The sequence below is a fragment of the Anas acuta genome, chromosome 8 (genome assembly GCF_963932015.1).
Source record: "Anas acuta chromosome 8, bAnaAcu1.1, whole genome shotgun sequence".
NCBI lineage: Eukaryota > Metazoa > Chordata > Aves > Anseriformes > Anatidae > Anas > Anas acuta.
Genome location: NC_088986.1, coordinates 29,747,235 through 29,770,203, shown reverse-complemented (window position 1 = coordinate 29,770,203; position 22,969 = coordinate 29,747,235). Strand labels below are relative to the sequence as shown.

At 40.6% G+C, this 22,969-nt stretch overlaps 1 protein-coding gene across 2 annotated transcripts in view; it reads right to left on the bottom strand.

The window, feature by feature from the left end:
• The window catches only part of DPYD (dihydropyrimidine dehydrogenase), a 355,462-nt gene that overhangs the window by 323,357 nt on the left and 9,136 nt on the right, over positions 1-22,969 (bottom strand). The window contains exon 1 of one of the 2 annotated variants that reach the window (XM_068690108.1): positions 18,567-18,820. The exons of the other annotated variant lie outside the window; for it this stretch is intronic. Coding sequence (XP_068546209.1) covers positions 18,567-18,605 — 39 coding nt within the window. The 5' untranslated portion in view covers positions 18,606-18,820. Of the gene's footprint in view, positions 1-18,566; positions 18,821-22,969 lie in introns of those variants that run through there. 2 annotated transcript variants of the gene reach the window in all.

Below are 22,969 nucleotides of genomic sequence, written 5' to 3'. Positions count from 1 at the left end.
ACGAGTTAGCTTCCTTTCTCTTACAATGCTTTTATTTGATAGGACACAAACAAATGTTTGGAATATAGCAGTACTAAGTGATAGCTGTGTCTGAAGACACAGGCACAATGATGTTTGTAAAGTCTTTCTTTGGAGTAGTGTAACTCAAAAAGTTAAATCAGCCTTTCAGAACCCGACTCTTCAAATCAAACAAAAGACAGGTTTCTGTAGCAAAATTGACCTCAAATCAAGGGGCAAGTTTGAACAGATGCAAGTGTTCAAAGACTCAGGTCTGCAATAGAGAATCAAAACAAGCATATTGTTGGTTGTAACTTCTGAAATGGTTTTGCAAGTTTTCCTTTAAAAGACTCAAACTTAGCACTATACTTCTCCACTGTGGTGAATAGGGTGTGCTCATTCTGTTACTATATGTCAAAGGTGTGTGAGACTGACACTGATGAACATGATCGATTATGAATATTATGTCAGGATGTTTCCTTATTTTAAAAGTCTGTTTGAGTAGGTGATACAAATGAAAAAGTAACCCACTGTATGATTTTGTGTTGATGTTTATGGAGACTTTATTTTTAAAGGATCGTGTTCTTATCAACTAGTGCTCACTCTGAACTGATCAGCAATCACAAAGCGTAAGAGAAATCTCACCTACTTGAAAACTCCAACTGCAGATAGCATAGCCCAATCTAGTAATTCCCATCTCATCCAAAGCACACAGAAAGAAAAAGGAGGGGTACAGCATTCAAAGAGGTAATCGACTACTTTGCAGCCTACATGCTGTTGACTTTCAGAAAGTATTAGAGGGTGTAAAAAGATGCACCTCTGCAATTTCAGCAGTAAAGGCTCTGCTCCGTTTCTGACTGTTCCCCAGCTGAATACCTCAGGCAAGATGTGGCAACCAACTGCACTCAGTGGTGTTTTATGCTAATTTGTTTAATTCTTAATTAAAACAGAGCAGGGACATTCACATAAGGGATGTCACTTACAGCATCTCAGTTGCTACATTGATTTCTCAAGCTGATCAAACTCAGTTGTCAGAGTGCATCTGACTCATTGTTAAGAGGTCGGTGAGTGCCCAAATCACCCAAACTGGACAGTAGGACCAGAATCACACATACCTCAGCGAGATTTTGCCTATCTTTTGTAATTGCTTAATGCAGTACTCTTGGCCATGAATATTATAATTATTTTAGCAAGCTCTGAAATGAATTGCAAATTTCTAGTAATAAACCGTAACAGATGTACTCCACTGGGTACAGCACCAGTTGGTTAAAAACGTGGAACAAATGGTGGGGCAAGCCAAGGACGGAAGAATCCCCATATGTTTGCTCCTGTTGGAATTCTGCAACAGGAGTATAGTTCCAAGTGCAACAGTTGCAGAAATCCAAGAGGACTACATAGTCCAGTATGTCCCAGAATTAAATCTGAAATGAACTGGCACATTATTAAGAACATACTAAATTGCATATACAATATAAAAATTGTTTATATTCCCACTAGCTAAATGATATTCTACCTTCCTAAATCTTGGATTCTTGACCGAGGTGGCCGTTCTAGCTGGAGGCCCCTGATGGTTAAAAATCTCTCAGGAATTAACTGCCTGAATGACAAAGTTATGTAAATTGCTTTGGGGTCTTTTCTTTCAGAAAGGAACACTAGTGAGGACGTTCTTTTCCTATTCATTTCAGTTCTCTGGTTGGCTTTCTGCAGCTCATAGCTAGTCAGATATTTAGCACATTTAACAAATGCATTCAGGTAGGTCAGCTAATAGATAGAAAATTACTGAGAAGAGCATCCTAAAGGGACTGTTGAAACCAGCACTTAATATATGCACCTAGCTAAACAAAAATAAAACACACTGGACATGCAATAAAGGAAATCTGAGACCCCTGATCTTCCAAACACAGTGGCCATCTAAACAGAGGGAGAACTCATTGGTGAGGATTATTATTTGGGCATCTGTGATCTCGATTGTCCCAATCCCATGCTTATTCTGCTACACAAATTCTTGTTTTTGCCAGATGGGCCATTGTTTGATCTCTCCAGATGTTGAAAGGGCAATACTCAAGCTCCCAAATGGAAGTGGTGGCATACAGTGCATCACTTTTCAGAGTGCTGTGAAGTCTGGACTTCACATTAAGATGCTGTTTGAATAGTAATTGAGAATCTATGAATTATATATTTAGTGTTTGCATAAATTGTTATATTTATTACATTAAAAACAAAGTAGGTATAAATCCATTAGCATTAATGGCTGCTAATCTGAACATAATACCGCTGCATTTTTGTAGAAATCTATTTAGGTACTGTACTGATGCAGAAAGAAACAGAGCTGTAAATACTTGGAAATAAACTCACTTTGTGTTGCATACACACTTTTGGCACAGCTGTACACCGTGCATAGTAGAGTTAAATGAGCAGCCTTGAACAACAGCAATGACTATGGGCACCAGCAAAGTGTTGTATGCTTGTTCTTTATTTCCATGGATGAGTTAGAAGACTTCACTTCAGGAAGAAAGCAAAAGTGATTTGACTCTACAGAATACAACTCAATATATATTGCAGATGACTCCTTCAAAATCCAACACCTTAAGAAATTCCTTTAATAATAATTCACGTCAATTATTTATTTCATGTCTTTTACAAGACAGAGATTATAAGATAAAAAATATAAAAGAATTGTTTCATTTCCTAATACATTGTTTTATAGAAGAGAATGTATTTGTTACGGATAATATATATTAATTTAGGTTGCAAGTATATTAAAGTGCTATAAACTAGTCATATCTAGTGTACATGGAGAATGAGTGATGGGTTTAAGTGATAGCTACAGTTTTAAATTTTGAGAATTTAGTGATAAATGGTTTTGTTGATCTACGCCAACGTGGCTCCTCAGAATAAACTTGCTGTAAGCTGTAGATGTTTACTGCTCAGATTCTACTTGAGAGGCTACGATTAAGAAGACTACACAAAAAATATTGGATCTAATCTTTGCTATCATCTATTAATGACAAGGCTATAGAACTTTTTAAACCAACATGTTATATTGCAGTGAGTAATTTATCAAGACTTTAGTATTACTCCAAGTGATTTCAAGGCAGTCATTCAGACTGCCTATAGGAACACATTCTGTAGCTGGGAGTCCTGTTTCTGATGCAGCATTTTCAGGTAAACCAAGACAGGTTTCATATGTGCTCTGCAGTAATCCTGCATAAATTTCTGGTATAGGGAACTGCATTAATTTCATTTAAAACCATCACACCCATTTTACTCCCATCTCATAAAGCCATCATTTTAGTTGAAGTCTTAAGAAGCTATTGCAATTAACTTTGATATTTAATTAAATACACATTCAACAAAATACAACATAAAGTTATGGAAGCAGTATATTTATTAGTCACATATCAACACCAACAAGGGGCAGGGCAGGGAAGGGGGGTTGTCTTCCCAAGGACATTGTTCTGGTATGGCACTAGAGTTTAAAAAAAAAAAAAAAAGGCAACATTTTCCTACGTTTTCACTGAACTTCCTATCTGAAGAATGGGGAAAAGGGGTTAAAAAAAGAGAGAAAGCAAGGATTAATGAGAGAATAAGGAGGCCCAGTTTAAGCATACATTTTCACAGGTAATAAGACATACTCAAAGTTTGAACAACTGAACTGAGAAGATACTGAGCTCTGCCATGAACAAACACTGTATAGCCATAGGCAGGCAGAATCTCCTTTCTACACTGTCTTAAGACAACATCCTGGTAACTATCATAATATTGCCTTTTTTTTTCCTTTTGCTTTTGGAGTAGATTGCAGTTTTCCACAGAATGATGCCACCTCTGATTCTGAGGCATACTTCTTACACCACCGTAGTGCACTACAGCAAAACGTCCTTCATGTTTCTTTCAAGTTAACACATCAATGATAAGCATGATTCACACGGGACTCTTCCATCTTCTAAAATCCATGTCCCACGCTTTTAGCCTCTTCAATGGGTGAAATTCAGACAATGGTGTTAAGAAAAACAGAAGTACAATTTACATCGTTGATGGGACTGTTACTACCTTCAAGGCAGTCTTAAACAAGGCCTAGGAGCTTAGCACGGTCTGCAAAATATGTGGAGTTATTCCCAGTTTTGAAAGTTTAAAGAACTTAAGTTTAAAGAACTTCCTTTAAAGAGCTTAACTTTGACATCTTCAGCATTTTTTTTTTTCAAATTAACAACCCTAGCAAGCTGTCCTAGTTACTTGGACCTTAGCTCTCATTTATAACAGGAAGTCTGGTTAAAAATTGAACACAGAAGATTACTCTGCCTCTGGAAGAACTCCCCCTGAAACCAATGAGTTGCACCAATAGCTTTTAGTCCTTAGTGATCCTCCTCTTTGCTACTGGTAGCTCAAAGGTAGAATAAGGATCAGAAAGACCCTCTGCAGGCTCTGTCACAGGTTGCAGTACTGAAACTGCATATACTTACTGACAAGACAAAGTTGTTCTTTTCACAGATTCTGCCCACTTTCTCTAATTTGTTGGGAAGATTCTTAGTAACAGACCCAAAACCCCTGCTGAGGTTCACCACAGATCAATATACATACAGCCATAATGAAGTTGCTGAAAATGCAACTGTTCTCATACAGATTATGACTATGAGTATAAATGTGGTCCCATGTGTTGTTTGGTTTGTTTTAGCATACAACACATTTACTGAGTTCAGCCCCTGTAATACATAGATATCCTGTTTTACTCCAGTTGCTTCACAGAGCATCCTTAGCTAAACTGCTATATACATATCAATTAAAATTCAGGAGTAGGCTAGGCATGCTAGGGAATGCATGTGGAGAGCAATTTAACCCACCCCATTCCATTAATCTACCCAATTTCCTTAAAAAGAGTTGTAATCTCCCTCACAGCAAGTAACATTAAATGTATTGCAAGGTACATATGTTCACCAAGTGAGCATAATGAGAACATATTTATTTTTTTCTAAGAGTAATGAGCATACTAAACAATTAATTTCAGAGCTTTGCAAGTGCTGATTCACTGACAGAAACAAGTACCTGGAGTTTTTCCTGTTATTTTCCTGTATATCTGAATGTGAAACTGATTTTATTAAGTGTTAGTCAGTCAAAGAACAAAGAACAAATACTCGTAATTCGAGTTTCCATGAGACTGGATGACCCAGAATAATGAGTATTGTTTAAGAATTGTGTCAGTTAAGAAGAAGATGACTAAGGGATGAACTCTGTCCTTTAATATTTCATTTTGCTTTGCCTAGTTTACATTTTATTTTTCTCATCTGCCAGGCCTTCTGGAAAGCTGCATGGAACACTAACAGTTAGATGCAGCTCTTCAAACATCATGCATCTTCATACATCCTTAGCAGTTATAAGTGGAAGATCCACTACCAAATAAGCATGAAGTTCTAGTCCTAAAAAATATCCAAAATATTAAAAGATAATCAAGATTTAAAAAAAAATAAGTAGTCATAGTGTCATGCTTTCTAGAAGCTAGCTCTGTGTTATCTTTCATTATTGAAAGAACGTGGGAAAATGTTGTGAATGTCTCTATCCTACAATTATGTACCATAAGACACCTCAAACTGATACTTGTGTTGAATGTGTATTTCCTTGCTGAAAGCCTGAACAAATGAGGAAAACTTTACAAGCAATTTATGTAACCTGTTTTTATAACATATCTCAGTATGTCATCCAAAAATTTCAAAAATGAGAAAAAATGCACTTTCACAGCATTCAGACCCGATTTAATTGTGATGAAGGTCAGAGAAAGCTAGCTGAAATAGCAAATCACCACAAACTACACCAGAACAGCGTGGTCAGCCTTCAGATAATCACAAATCTTGAATAAAAAATTATACTAGACAGCATGGAACTGACCCAGGAAATCCCCCAGGATTTTTATTTATTTATTATATTACTGGACATGTTTTCTTCTAACGCCAACAGTTGCACGTATGGGCAAAGGCATGCACTGACTGTGATATCATTTATAGTATGATACATCAAAGTGTGGCAAGGTGCAATCCTTTCCTATCCCAGTAAGTGAGGCTAAACTCCTCAGGTAACCCTCCTCTCTGTCCATGCCCAAGAATCAATGATTTGCATTATAATGGTATCATCAAATAAAGAGTCCTCAAGGTCCAGAGAGTTAGAAGATGGGGCTCCACTTCTCTGGATGGACAGGCAGCCTGCAACTAGGAAAGAAGCCAGCAAAGCAGCAGTCCTGTGAGCCAGAGAGGCTGAGAAATCAATAGACTGGAGGCTGATGCTGAATCCTGTTGAGTGTGGTGGTAGGGGGAGTTCAGCCACACCTGGGAGAAGTTCCAGCTCTGAATCACAAAGCTTCTTTGAGCTGCACAAGCTCAAAGACAAAAGAGCAAGAACTGGACGGCCAGAAGCAGATCAGCAGGGTAAGCACACTCTTGCTGTGCACTGATGGCTCACTGGTTTTAACATAGCACTTAAGTGCAACATTTTCATCTTTACTCTTCTGAGTGGTTTTAGACTTCCCCATGTAACAGCCTGCTTCTGTATCAGAATAAATACATTTCTGGCATCTTGCTTCCCTTACACAGCTTCTAGAATTTAATGAGAGTAAAACTACTCTTTAGCCTGAAATAACATCAGAGCTTACTGTTATCCTAGAGGTTTAGTCCCAAACCCAGCATTAGATATTTAGAAAGCAGCGTTTCCACAACATTTTTATTGCTAGATTCTCATGGTCCTCGAGTGTCTCTACATTATATAAATGCTGTCTCTTAAATTGAGTAGTTTTCTAAATCACTTTGATAACTTAGAAGTCTTGCTTATGAAAATGCCTATATTAACATAAACCTGTACACCTCACGCACTTTGTTATATAAAAAAAGTTAATTCTTTACTGATTAACAAAGAAGCAAAATTATACAGCCATAGGCACGGTTTACCTAATTTTGCTTACAAGATGTTAACTTTTGGATTAAGACCTTGATTCCTCTACCACAGCACTGCATTTATGCTAGGTATTGCTGCACAATCTAAAAGGTTTATTAAAATGGGAAACATAATTGTTACTTGCTTACCATAGATAACAAACACTATTCTCTATTAGAAGAGCTCTGGGTGGTAAATTACTCTGCTGGAAACTCAGCATGCGACTGCCTTGACATAACTCATCTCTGCAGAGATGCCTTGACCCTCACAGGGAAAACTAAAGTGAATACTCACCCTCAGTGCTTAAAAGTTAAGTGTCCAGGTAGCACCCCAGCATTCAGCAAGTTACTCATATGTTCAACACAAGCAAGTATACATTAAGAGCTACACAGCTTGTAGTGGGCTCGGCTCCACTGTACCACAAGCTAAGTTCTCCACTCTGAGGTTTCTCCAGGAACACTTTGCCCTGTGATGAGACCACATTTTCAGACTATAACCCAAATAGCATTCAATGTAGTGTGTTGTTTACCACACCAAACTCAGAGAAGGCATACCTGAGCATGGCTTTCATGGATTTACTCAAAGCTGAATTTAGTATTCTGTATTCATTTTATTGACTGGAGGGGAAAAGGGGGTGGCATTTACTGCCTTGGAAAAATGGAAGGGTTTAAATTTTGGTGCAGTTATCCTTCTACACCTATATTTAACATTCAAATATATATTTTTTTCTCTCAAACTGCATAGTTTTTAATCAACCATCTTATTGACTAAGTGCAAAAAAGCAGAGCAGCTCATGTCACAGCCAGCATCAGCTTCTTCACTGCTGTTACTTTAAAAGCAGATACATGTATGGTCTCCATGATACATGAAATTGAACGCACACAAGTTACAGCTCAAAATTTAAAGCTTCAGAAAATATTTACATTTACGTCAAAGGTATAACAGAAGTTTGTTTTTTCCTCACCATCATATTTATCTATGCCACATGCGCATCAAATTGTGCAATTGCTCTCTTACCAAACAAGATTTGTAAATGATCACTTATATGGACCTCATTTTAGAGCTATGTAAAAAGGATCATCATATACATATTTTCAACCCACTTCTATTTTTCTGCAAGATGACAAACAGAAAGACAAACTTGTTTGCCTTTGTAAATAAACTTAGTGCCAAAACAAAAAGCCTTTGTATCCCAACAATTGAACGCCTCAGACAAAACCTCCACTTTTGTACAATTATAGGTGTTTGCTTAACCAAAAAAACAAACTTGCATTGGAGACATGTCAGTTAATGAGAAGTGAATGCTCTACTGACTTTTGATCATAGGAGGGAAATTAGCATTAAAGTTATTACTGCTTTAAGTTTAATCATTGGCAAAAACAGCAGAACTAATTTTGGCTGAGCAAAGCAATGTTCTGAAAACTTTGTTAAAGGTGATTTTCAAAGTCCAATGAATGAACCTGCAATGCAAGGATGCCAGTGATAATATATACCCCAAAGATCTAGTACATTCACTGCTTGAAAAACACGTGATGAATTTTTGTATTTATTCCAAGAACATGCCACCTGTATCTTTACTGACTTTTTAAATCTGTTATGACACTAAGAAGCAACAAGGAAGTTTACCTATGTGACTAATGAGCAAAGTTCTTAAAAAAAAAAATCAGTAGCAACTGTTTGATACAATGGTAAAACACAAAACTGACTGTGAAACTACTGATTTTCTCATAACTTTGTGCATACAAAGAGGAGACCTCCAATCCCATGTTCCTGCCTTCCACTGACCAGGCTGGATGACAAACCTGGATGAGGCTGAGCTGATTAGCTGTGATTACAAATGCAAAGCAGAGAGCAGGTCTGACTAGGACACTGCTCCAGCACTAAGGGAGCTTTGACCCTGCTCTCACAGTTGCTTATACATTCTTCGTTAAGGGTTCGTTGACTAAGTGCACACACAAAAAAAAAAAATGATTCTGGGAGTTGAAAATGAGCTACCTTTGGTTTTGTGCTTTTCTTTGGGCTCCTAAGCCCTATTTCCTCACCTGGTGCCAAGATTTGGCAGCATGCAAGATACTCCACTTTATTCAAGAAAGATCAAATACTCTACAGCCTTCTGAAAAACTACTTCTGATCATACCCTCCCAAGTTGGTCCTTCAGCAATCACTAATATTGGTTACTGCTACCACATCAAAATGATGACATTTTACTCAAACTGTAGTTTTTTTGAGGAGATTTTTTTTCTTGTTCTGCATTTTTATCACCAGTGTTCTGGACGAGCTACTCTTGTGGTTATCTTGTTTGATTTTTATTTTTTTTTCCCCTCCCATCTCTTTTGTCACTCTCACTTCCAACTGTTTTGGAAAACTATGTATGCTTACTAAAATCTTTAAAATTTTGAATTTTCAATTTGAATTGAAAGAAGGCAGTATCAAACATGGTTTTAAAACAGAAGGAGAATGACTAAGTCTGGGAACCACCTCTAAGCTCCTGTCTCAAAATGTTCCTCATTAACATGCACATGTGTAAGTTTGAGTGAATCTGCACAGGCTTATTTTGTCCCTCAGACTCTGAAGACCGATGATATTAACAGGGAGGAAGGAATGCCTCTAAAACTGATGAACAGAGTTGTTAAGGCTGAAATCAGGTGGTCCCTTCATTTGCAGATATATTCCAAACTACTACTCGATACACAACGCACAGATCCTCACAGCAGTTACGAATAACATTCCTTTAGAGCTAGTACATAGACCTAAAATGACACACCAAGAAAGGCCAGCCCGCTTAAAGTGCATCAGTACTAAATCAAAGGCAAATTTGTTACTCAATCCCAGTTTTGCCCTAAGCAGTAAGTGATGGAGTGCTTCTTCAATGCTGATTTAATTTACAATTAGAGTTTTCCTAAACAGAATGGCTACACCCTATCTCACAAAACTCATTTCTAACCTTAACATGTGACATAATATGAAAACTGCTGACACAAATAATTGACTGCTTTATAATAAATAAGAATACTAAGAATTTTTAAATGCCTCATAAATCCATATTAAATCTATGTTATTGATTTCGGAAAAGTTCATTTCATTTCCACAGCAATATTCCATGATCTGAGCACTTAAAAAAAAAAATCACTTTTCTCAGTTTTAACTGTCATTGAAATATCCTTCATTTCAAAGATATCAAGAAATTATCACTATTCATTTTCAATACAAAGCCTCTTACATTTCAGCTGTCATTTTCAAAAAATCATACTGAAAATAGTGTTTCTAAGCAGAGTTCAGTTGCAGCGTAATAAGTAATAATTTCATCAATTAGCAGTATTCAGCATCCACTGAGAGTTCTCTCACTATTATTTTATTCATAGAGTCCTTTGTGGAAGTAGCATACTAAAAAGATCCATTTATCCTTCAAGGTTTTTCATAAATGTGTCATACATCTTAGAAAACAATTGGTTATTATTCTCGTTCAATCTAAATAACTATAATAACTTCCAGGTGTAAAACCTCTTTTTATACTTCCAATCTTCTTTACTCACATTATGGGTCTACATTTTTAATAACCTATTCTAACACTTCTACCCACTTTTACACACGCATTCTGGAGTTTTGCATGGATGCTAGACATGCCTGGATGGGAGGGTAGCTGGTTTATTGTTAAGAGCAGAATAGAACTGGGTTTCACATAATGACCTTCAGAATCAAGGCAAAAACAAGCATTTTATAATAAGCTAGATACTAGCATAGATGCTAACGGTGCAAAGGTTGCAAAGGAAAATGCTGCAATTGTTAAATTCCCCCAATAGCTTGCTTGCAGTCTTGTGAATTAGAGTCTATTTTATTTCTCCTTCCCTCTAGATCCCTCTACTTATTTATCAGACCATTTCTTCTCACCCACAAGGACATGTCCTGGCTTCTGTCCTTTCACCTCAAGGCTGCAAAATGCTCCCTTCAGAGCACAACAACATCACTCCTTAATCAGCTCACAGAGATGTGACTGAGCAGCATGAGGGCCCCTCTCATGGCTGGAAAAGAGCCCCGTGCAGAGCAGGCAGCACAACCAAACATCCCTGTCCTTGAAAAAGCAGCCCAGGTTTCTGAGGTGCACCTCCTGCACATCAGCCTGCTGCTTCCTTTCCATGTTGGTCAGGTGTCGGAGTGACCAAAACACTGACCAGGAAAGTTCATTTCAACAGAAGACTCAATTTAAGTAAGGCCTGAGAGCACACCTAACAAAATCACAAGACAGAATCACAAGACAGAACCAAGGAAAAGTGCACAGTAATGTATTAGGCACCACAACAACCTATCTATCCAGAAATGGTGGAGTCCAACCTCCATAATAAATACAAAGCAAATGACACTGCTCATATGACTAATACTTGAAAGAAGAACATCATTAGGAAGAAAAGATTAACTAAAATAAAACTATCAAAGCAGCTTTCAGTTTTTACACCTCATTTCCACATTTTCAAAGCGGTGTGCACAAGTATATCTTTTAAAACCCACACACACTAGCAAGATGTGCGTCAATCGGACAGTTTGGCTGCCTGGACAGTTCTCTCTTTAATTATGCATATAATTGTTTTTTTAACCTGAAATGAAAATGTTGGAATGCACCATGATAGCCTTTAACTGATGACTACCATCCCATCTAAATGGAAATATTTAGATTCAACATCCAGATATTCTTTTAATTAGCTTTCAGATGAAGTCACAGTCAAGCATGTCTGCCTTCTCCCATTCACAGTGCTGGTGTCAAGTTGAACTGGAAAGGCCAACCATTTCAATGAACTAAAAGAAACGCAATTTTAAGGTCAAGTCACTTGTAACACTTCAGGCAGCAAATGTCACACTGGAAGTAAAATTGAACCTTGACTTGAGCAGAGATGAAAGGCTTGGTATTTCAAGGACTTCATTGTGTTTATCACCTTAAATTTACAAAACCCTATCACATATATTAATATTTATCATATTAATAAAGCTTTCTCAAGCTATGTGTGTAAATACTGGTAACATTTTTAAAAAACAAAATACTTTCATAAGCAGGCTTAACCTAATTTCAAATCATGAAATTTCTGCAAGACTTAAAAATACTCAAAATTCCACGTTGACTTAGTCAGGCATTTCTGGCTATGATAAGAGACCAGATGTTTCACAAAACGGTCAAAGTATTATGACAGAGGGCAGAAGTGAAATCGCCCAACCTGGTCCACAGCATGAAAAAATGCATGGTTTGCTCTGTTTGTTCTGAAACTACACATCACAGGCCTGGAAGTGCTCCTCCCTGTCCCCAGCCCAAGCCATGCTACCCAAGCACTTCCCACTTACAGTTCCAACTCAACAGCTACAAGACATGGTGAGCATCCAGTGCCCTTGCTGCACCAGGGATACAGCGACACATGAGGGAGTTAAAGCTCCTCCTGCCTTTGACTAACACCTATCACTGTTTAATACAGACCCTTCATTTACCCTAAACCCTTCACAAATACCTATTGGCTTGAAATAGACAAGCTATTCATCCAGATGATGGCATTTCCATGGGAATAAACCCCCACTATGTTGTAAAGCAGTCTTGGATGGTTAGTCAGGGATTTCTGTGTATCAGAACTACACCACAAAGACTCTTGCATTCCTCCTTCTTGCAAGGAAAACACAGTTGATCCCTACGGTGTAAATCTGGGCTGAGAACCTAACTGCCTAATAGCTTATCATTAGGATAACTCCAAGAAAAGGAGTCCTATACATATCGTGACCTAAACAGTCACAAAAGATACTTGCTTTGGCATTTCAGCCTCAGAGTCTGTTCTGTTTTTTGGTGGTGGTGGCATTTTTTCCCAATATTTAAAGAAAATTGCCCACTTGAATCTTATGTTCTTTGTTATCTGCAACAGCAAAAATGATGTAGGCATTTGCTATAGCTGTACCAGTCCATGAGTAGAAGAAAGGGAATTTAAAGTAAAGCTTAAGACCCAGTCTGAACCACCTGGACAATTCTAATGCAAACTATTTTTCTTATTTCCTAAAAAACAATATTATAAGAAAACCAGACAATTTAGTTTATTTCTTCCACTTACTCCTTTAACTTCTTTCTTCCCCAGCTCCAAACTGACCTGTATATCTGACATTTATTTATTTACATTTTTAATTATGGCATCACATTTGAGCTGCATACAGACCAAGACAACAAAAACGCCCACCAAGATCTGCACAGCCGATCTCTGTTGTCATTTTGCAAACTGATGCTCTCCATGCGTAAGGACGCCAGAGATTTACACCGTGCTGATCTGCAAGAATTCCGCCCTTCGTATACAAATGATAGCAAGTGAAAATTAAAGGAATCTGAATAGCATGCCCACACAAATGCCACTCTCTGAGCCTCTGATAAGACATTTACAGCCAAAGGTTTCCTAATCCCAAATGTTTGATTTCCTTGCCAAATCACATACTTGCTGAAGTCTCATATAAAGGCACAAATCCTGCTCTTCACAAAGGCGATGGCACAGGGCAGGGAGCAGCGTGTGTAACACTGTACTGATGAAATAAAAAAGGAATAGAAATCATATGCTAATAAGAGGAGGGAGGTTGCCAGGCAACCAGGGAGGGAGAGAAAGCAGGTTTTGATGTGAACCCTGTGCTGCCAAAGGGCTAGCAAAGCCAGAACACACGGGGCACAACCAACCCGGCTTGTCTGCAGTCACCAGCAATTCCAGCTTTCCTCAACATTTTAAGTAGAAGCCTGTCCTCAAATTGGTGCCAGCTATGTTTGCGCTTCATGTGTCATTTTATTGACATGGACAAAGTGGCATAGGATAGGATGGACAGTAGATTGACACGTACATTGGAAATGAAGCAGAACCTGCCTTTGACTAACACCAATTGCACCAGACACATGTACCAGCTTGCAGGACAAAGGCAGCTGCGCACCCTTGGTCCAAGCAAATCCCATTCTGCCAGGCACAGCCACACCTCCGAGCTTCACCAAAAACTACACAAGTTCTGCCCTGCTGTGAAAACTGTACCCTGGCATGGGTAGACAGAAAACTATAGTCCTGGCGTGTGACAGGCAAAATCCTGCCCCACACATCTCAGAGCCCCTCACCAACATAGTCTTTGATCTTCTAGCTTAGATGATGCAACAGCTGGATATGGTTAAAATAAACACTGGAAAGAATAACATTCAAGTCCAGTCTACAACAAAGTCATCAAGAAGCCTTTTCACTTAACAAAAGGGAAAATTAATTTCAGTTTCTTTTTGTTTTCAGAACTGATCGCTGCAGCGACAACTGTCAAAAGTATTGTAATAGCTGGCATTTCCCATCAATCTCAGCCATGAGCAAGGGTGAGAGCAGCAGGTCTCCCTTTCAAGGACTATCTTATGATCTTCTTACAAAGAGTAAATTAAAAAAAAATGGGAAAGGAAAGTTTATTTCAAGAGTAACATTAAAATTCAAAGGCCAAATAAAACTGAAAAGCCTGAGAGTTTTGTTTTGTTTTTCATTTTAATATCATTACTTTGGAGAGCTTGACTGAATTTCAGTGCTAAAATTTAGCAGACTCTATGCAGTGGAGACAAGACCTTACACAACTCAACAGGATTTGAACATACAACATGAAAAGACAAATCTCATACAGAGTACTTTCCATCCTACTTACCAGACCAGGTTTTAACCTTGAGAGCTGATCTTGTTCATTTCTCCAAGACTGACATTGTAACCATGGTCTACAATCTCCTATGAGTACATAGTAATCATGCTGTAATTACTGTTGCACTCAGCTAAGAGGTTACTACAACAAAACCACTAAAATGACAGAAGAGCACTTTTGTTTGATCAATTTCTCTGAAGTGAACTGGGAAGTTGTTTCCTCACTGAACACTCATCAAATGACCCTAAGCATACAGAGCTATAAGGCTGGGACTGCCATGCGATCACTTATACCCAGCTATAAAGCATTTACTTAAAAAAAAAATAATAATTCTGCACATTAGAACTTCATTATGGAGCTTCAAATAGTGGGTATCTAACACAGAGAGAAGCTGTAGCAGTTGGAGCTTTTTAAATTAAAGTTTGGCCTAGATGAAAGAAAGCTAGCTTCACCTATTTATTCACATAAACTTTTGGTAATAGTTTTCAGAGACATGTTGACTAGTAGGATTCCTTATCTTACTGGAGGTTTCCTATTTTTTTAAACAAACGAACAGAAACTATATTTTTCTGTCCTGGCCCTACCACCCAGGACACCAGGCTTGGCTCTCAGCTGTACCTTCACACATTTGCTACATGCAGGTTTTTCACTCAGTTCATTTGTACTGGGAGAAGAATGAACCTGACAAGAGAAACTTGCCCTCATAGTCCATGCTTTCCAGCACTCGCTAAGGTAAATATCCCAGAGAAAGAACCTTTACTGCTGTTAAGTTTGCTACGTTTACAACATACAGTAGCCACACTGCTTAAATAAAGTCTTATTCCCTGGTGTTCCCATCCCTGGACTGTCTGCAGCCCTGGAGCTGAGGTGTGCTGCCCCCAGCAACAGGCCCAAACAGGCCACAGCCTCGTTCCACCTCCATCAGTGGCCTTCACCTTGCTGCTGGCCAAACTAAAACCTACACGAATATGCCTCCAGTGCGCTCTGGAAGTCCTGAAGCTGCCTGTGTCCTTCCTAAGGTCAGCACCCACCAGGCATGGTCTGGCCCTGAAGAAACCATCCCTTTCACCCCAAAGCTGATGTGTTTTCTACAGCTTTTGTCCATAATGAGCAACAACTCATTTGTGCCTACAGACTATACCACCACAGAGAAGGTGGTGGTCATTGAAGCAAGAATTACAGCAAATGTCAGCTCGAACATAAAACCAAATAAAGCTACATGGATGAATTCTATAGCACTTTTTGTTTGAAAAGTTGTTAATTTTACTGCTGGTGTTCTGGGTTTTTGATGACAGCGTGGCAAAGTTATTTCTACTCTGATGAAAAGCAGCCCTCTCTGAGGGAGGCTGGCAGTCCTCCTTACTTTGTCTGTGCAGCAGTTGACAAAGATGTAGGAAGGTATCCAGCACCCAACCATCACCAGATGAGAGGACCAAAGGGACCACAGAGACACCGGGGCCTGCTAGCCACACAAGCAGAGCAGGTGGTTATTACCTAGGGGGATGTTGCTATGCACTCTGCTCTGAAATATCTGGGACTCATCTCAAAATGCTAGTTATTTTGACGGTTCTGGACTTCGATGGGAATGCAGTCAGGAGAACATACACAGTTGCATCATCTTGCATGAACTCAAGAAACCAAATTAAGATTCAAATGAATTAAGATTCTATTCAACATTTCACAGTTTAGCGATTCATTAATTCTTGAGTACTTGATCTGACACATTAATTCTTTAAAAAACCCTAAAGTTTCCAAGAGAAATAATTATGAATGGTTTACATACATTCATATTAAAGAAACTGATTAATATTAAAAAAAAAAAAAAAAAGGATTTCTTTCCCAGAGTATTCTTGAAAGAGGTGTATGTATGAGGCTGGTAAATAATATCTGGAGTATTTACAAATACCAACAAAAAAAAAAAAAGCATTACGGTTTTGTGAGTATGTCTGTTCACTGTTTTTGTTTCAACTAACATTTCCTGGAAAAGACCTTATATTTAATCACAAAAGCTCCTAGTTCCCCACAATGCAGAAGTAGACTTTTAGAACAATAGCATCTGTGTGATTTTTTTTTTTTCATCTCTTTAGTAAGACAGTGCTATGGCTAAGCCAACCACGGCAGATGAGATTCCTTGGGGACAACTTCCTGGATTTTTTTTTTTTTTTAAACTTGAGAACTGGCTGTGATTTTAGCAGCTCCTAGCACAGATTCTTGGCTCCTCTTTAACCAATGACATCAGTTTTTCATATGGCATTAGCTATCTGAATTATAAAGCAGAATCAGCACTCCAAAGGTCACATTTAATCTTTTAATTATATGAACTATGTTGTGTGAGAGGCCAACCGTTGAGATAAATACTCTTAGAAATCTGGTTGTCGAGCAGGGAAGTGCATCAATGTGAGCCCTAGGAGCATAACTTGAATGTTTTGGTCACTTTCTTGGCTGAAGTATAAAAACCGAACAGAGGATTTTATGAAAGTTATTTCTCTACAGTGATATAGGCTTAGCTAATATACACTTTCCCTACTTCAAATATAAAAATAAAATACATTTTGATGGAAAATACACTACATTCTTTTTTCCCCAAAGGAAGTCAAATGGGGGAGGGCAGGGGGAGTTGCAATTAGACTATCAGTAATTATTGATATATTCATCTGGGAGACAAATCATACAGTGACTAAAGTTAGTCAAACAGATGGGGAAACGACAATATGTTTGGTTAGAAGTAGCCTGCCTTTATTTTCTTGCTAATTTCAATGAACATTGCAAACAAAAGTGACACAGGACCATACTGAGGAAAGTTTGCATTTACAGCCTGAGAGCAACACAAGCACTAGTCTGTTTCAAAATCCACCTTCCCTATCACATAGTGCTGCTACTACTACTGACACGTGGCCCCACAACACCATATTTTCCTTTGGATGAGTCACACTCACCTACAAATGCAAAACAATACTCCAGGAAATAGTGTGTGTTAATAAATAAAAAAAAAAAAAAAAAAAAAAAAGAGAGAAGTACTCAAAAGCCTTTACTGTTGAAATCAAACTTTTGCAATAAAAAAATGATCTTCAACACTTAAAGAAAAATCCCAGATCTGCCACCCTGAAAACCCTGAGCCGATAAAACAGCCAGCACCCATTCCCTGCCACAGTGCCTCCCTCACTTCCAGGAGGACTCGGACAAGTTTGCTCTTCCGGCCCGTTGCGCGGTTCAGTTTTCTCAGTGTCTGTAAGGCAATTCTGGACATGGGGCACGGTTTGAGGAGCAGCTCGGCTGGGACACGGCACAAGAGCTGCTGGCAGGAGTCACCCCGCTGCTGCGTGTGCCGGTCCCACGGTGAGCTGCTCCCCCAGACCTGCCACGGCTAAAAAAGTTGTGTCGGGCTGGAAAGAAACCTCCAGATGAGTCGGTGCACCGCCACTTGGTCCTCCTGGGCTCCCCAAAGCCGCTGAAACTCAGAGCCGGGCCGTGGCAGCGGCACAGCGCAAGGTGACAGCGGTCACCGCTGAGCGTGGACCAAAGCCCCAGGGCCGGGGGCGCTGGCAGCGGGGGCGCTGCCGGGGGACGAAGCCGAGGCCGCCCCCTGCGCCCAGCTGGGGCCCCCCCGAAGCCTCCTCAGCATCCCCCGAGCTGCTCCGCCCCGCTGGGACCCTGCCCGGGCGGCGGGGCTGGGGCTGACCCCGTCCCGGGGACAAGGGGCTCGGCCAAGCTGGAGGGGAGGGGTGGGGAGGGGAAGGGAGGCCCGGGGGCGGCGAGGAGGAGGGGAGACACCGCCCCCACACGCCCCTCTCCGGGGCGACGCCCGGGAGCCTCTCGCAGCCCCAAGCGGCTCCCGGGGGGGTGGGGGGGACGGACACCGCCCCCGGACAAGGGCCGAGGCTGCCCGGTGCCGGGGCTGCCCTCGGGGCACGGCGGAGCGGAGCCCCCGGCCGCCGCAGCCAAAACTTTGCCGGGCAACGCCGCCGGGCTGAGCCCCCTCCCCGCCAGCCGCACGTCCCGGCGGGACGCTTGGGTACCTCAATGTCCACCGGGTCCCGGCTCAGCACCCGAGCCATGGTGTCCGCACCGCCACCGCCTTCCCCCGGCTCCCCGCAGTCCCGGAGTGGAGCGGAGCGGAGCGCGGGAGGAGGCGGAGCCGCCAGCCCGGCCTGCAACGCCCCAGTGGGCGGGCGCCCCCCGCCGGGACCGGGCCGGGGCCGGGGCCGCCCCGAGGGGTCACGGAGCGGGCAGAGGGGAAGCCCTAGCCCCGGCCCGGGATGTCCCCGAAGCTCCTCGGGGGAGCCTCAACCTTCCCTCAGCCCCCCCCTGCTCCCCCGCCAGAGGGAGCGCCCCAAAGGCCAGCAGCCGGGTGCTGCGCTCTCCGCGGTCTCCTCTCTCAGAGAGTGGTTGTTTAACACCACAAAGACAGTATTTACCGTATCTTTGAAACGAACATTCCCACTGCAACATATATACAAAGAAGTCTGTCTTCTCTGCTACCTTAAGACAGCAAAAGCAAGTGTTCTCCCTTCGGGAAAACAAAAACACTCGGCAGATCACAGCATCAGTCTCTAGACAGCGCTTTCAGGTAGCCCTACCTATGATCCCCAAAAGTGCTTCAGAGCTTTTCTCTCCGTTTCACAAGAATACAGGAGTTTCAATTACATCCAGTCTTTGATTTTCTTATTTGCAGGTCAAGCAATTTCTTGAATTTTCTCTCTCCCTTCTCCAAAGAGAATTACGGATCTGGCCCTCAGCATGCTTTTCTACAGTACTCATTTTATCCAGTTCGCTTTCAAACCTACCCTTCTTTATTATAGTATGAAGAAAAGGATTTTTTTTTTTTTTAAAGAGTTTCCCATTCTTATTTGCTTTATAAAAAAAAGCCTGAAAAGGTGTAAGTAGCTTTGACACTCATGTCCCTTTGGGTGCAATAGAAAACAGCTTTGCCTTTCCTCTTTCTTTCAGGTCTCTTGAGAGAACGCCTCTCTCAGAAGAGCATGGAACTTTTTTTTCCTAATTATATTTCTATCTCCATAAATGAGCATTTTTGAGATGCCCAGTGGAGACTGTTTGCCTCGTAAGATGTGGAAAAATAAGGTTGTGGTCTTTTGTGTCTCAAGTGAGAGCTCTTTCCTCAAGCCTCTTCCAACACTATCATGTAACAATTCTTGCTGATTACAATCACCCATGCAAAGCAGTTAAACTCTTGGCAAGAAAATCAGAAGCAGCATTCCCTGCATTGTTGAGCACTTACTTGTAACATTTCATTAATATCAACTTTGCCGAGTGGCTCAGTGGTCTCTGGTGCTAGCTTGCTTCCTCAGAGTGTTTGTTCCTGACCTACAGCAGTATATGGGCTATACAAGTGTATTAAGCCCAAGTCACTTTTCATAAGGAATATTTTCAGATATAGGAAACACACTGCTTTGTGTCCACCTGTTTACAGCTCATGTTTGCATACATTTGTTCTAAATACACAGCTATATTAGAAGAGGCTAGCAGCAGCCACTGGACTCTAGTTATCCTATGCCCTGCCAGGTTTTCAGCTGTTATAAATAACACCATTTTGAGATGCCTCCACTTCTTTGGGAAGATATCACAGCCATTTTCTCTTTAGCTCTGCAGGTTATAAGTCCTCCATTACTCCCATGTTACCTACCAAGTCAAGTGAACCTGACACCTGTAAGACCGCTGCCCTGTTGAACATTCAAATGCCATAGAAGTAGCTTATTCCCCTCCAAATTAAGCAGGGGTTATTTGCCAGTAAGTACGGGTCAGAGAAATGGATTCGGAGATGTATCCATACACCTGCCTAACGCATTTCTCCTGGCCTATCTGTAAGCCATGGCAGGCAGGCAGCCTGTGTCAGCTCCACCCAGCAGCTCCAGAAGGTTGGCCTTCCCTTGGATCACTCTTGTGGCCTCTGGATTCACAACTGTGGCAAATAATGCTCTGATCAGCACTGAGCATCTATACAGCTAAACTTTGTTTCAGGAAATAATGAGCAAAAAATGGAGGCGTGCACAACATCCATCAGAATACAAGTATTCCCACTTTCCTAAAGCAGAAGTTATACGAAATTTTGAGAAGTGTTACACAGCCTAATATAGCTCAGGCTTTTCCCTGGAGTGCTAAGACTGTTTTCCCCTTCCCCTCCCCCAGCAGGGCTTTGAATGTGTCAGAAAGAGCATAGGTGCTGAAGACCTAACTTTCACTTCTGGCATGAAATGCTGTTGATGCCTGGTTGAGTTATAGGCTTTTGAAAATTGCCATAAACCTTTTGTTCCTTGTGCTCTTCAAGTAAAAGTTGCACACATGCCAAAGAAATAATTGCACCTGGACTTTCTCAGAAAGCCCTCAGGCAGTCACTGCCACCACAGCAGCAACCTCCTGGCGTGGGGAATGGCTGTCTTGCTGGGAGGGCAGAGCAGTCGGTAGCAAGCAAGGCCATGCCCTTCAAACTCAAATGGTTCCAGGAACACAGCCTGCAATCTAAAACAAGAGGTTCCTCCTCCAGCCACTGCAGTAGTTAATCTGTGAGTTTAAAGGCTAAACTGTAGCTCTGAAAGTTCAGCATTCAAATTCTGGCAGTGATCTATTAGTGAGCCTAGAGGTCTCAGTGTACTGACATATCATACAAGTAACTTCCCACTTTTTCCTCAAAAATGCCCCTAATTCACATCAGTTCAAGTGTTAGAAAGACAGGACATTCCAGACTATAATTTGCTGTGCAGCTGGTAACTTAGAACCACTGTACTGTCTTTAATCACACATGATTTTTACTGCAGGCCCAGTCTCATCTCATTGCACATGAAGAGTGATGGTTAGTCTCATAGCTAACATCTACCAACACCTGTATGCCTGATTTAGCAACTCGGATTGCTCATCACACTTTAGGGGGTTTGTCTCTCAAATTCATGGGATTTCAGAAAGCCTGTAGTGAGCCCAAGTTGCTGTCTTATACTTTCTTTGAGCATCTATGACAGTGCACGGATTTACACCTCGGTTATTTGCTTCTACTCTGTCTGGCTTGTCAACTTCCATGTTCAACAGTCTAAAGATGATATATACCATATGCAAATGGTCCAAGAGAAATTAAATTAACGAAATGCCATGAAGATGACAGGCTTCCTCTGAAGACTCCCTACAGCAACTCAGATGTGAGTTTGATTGCTTCCAAATCACTATTAGCGTAAAGTTGAAAGAAAGAGCTCCACTGATTCCACTGTCAGGTTCATCAACCCTGAAGACATCTGCTGCACGGCTTCACTCTACTGTGTCAAGGAAGAAACAAGTGCATCTACTATGTGAAGCTGGAGTGTGAGAGGCAAAAGTTTTACTGTACTGTTTTCTGAAAAGTCTAAGATTCATAGACCAAATCTGTCACCCTTCGCCTTCCTTCATCCTAATCCAATCCATTGGGATTGGCATTCAAAAGTTAGTTTGAGAAGTCTTGCTTCCACTACCTCTCCTAAATAGCAATATTTTGATATTGGGGGACATACAATTACAACTTTATGCATTTTTCTTATCAATTTAGCAAAAAGTGTTCAGCTTAAAACATTCACAGTAATGATTTTGCTTTACTAATCTGCTCTATTACAATTGGGCAGTGCTCTTCAGAAAGGGTAGCTACACAGCATAACCCAGGGTATGGCACAGTACAGGAGTACTAATGTTCTTAAGCATAAGATATACATATTTTTTAATTCTGTTAGGGGGAAAACCCTGACCTTACTCAGACAGCCTTTGGGCATGGAATTGTAAAGCACAAATAGATGAATAAATAACAAAATGGCCACCATGTGAGCTTTGATAAGTGTCCAAATGCATTTTAAACTAAAATGAACTGTTCTTTAGTGAGACCACTAATTTATTCCAGCCATCTGTGGCAGTGTAAACAAAAGCTTGTCTCCCTAAACTGCTTTATAATTTTATTTTTAATGTAGTAAGGACCACAAGTTTCAACATGATTATCTTGGGGAAAAAAAATAAGCAAAAAGAACCCACATTTTCACACCACAAACATCTTTTGATAATCACTATCATGCAATTCAAAGAAATATTAAAAAGTAAAACTTGATTCTGGCATAGCATAATGTTTTCCTTTTTAAATGCCACCAAATGTTTCTGTAGGATATTTTAGGGGATAGAAAAATCTGGCTTTTTCTCCACTTTTCAGTGATGACATCTGTAGACAAATCCAATATTTATTACTAAGCTTGAGAACTGCTAAGTCAATGACCTGGGCTTGCACTGATCCAAGAGCCTTTTCTCCACAGGCACCTCATTCTTTTCAGTCCCCTAATGTGCTTCACATGTTGCTGGACCTTAGCTAGGCAGAATAGTCAGACAATCCCAGCATAAGGTAAAACATATATACATTTAATGTGAGTCTTCCCTGGAGAAAAGCTCTTAGAGATCTCAGATAATGATG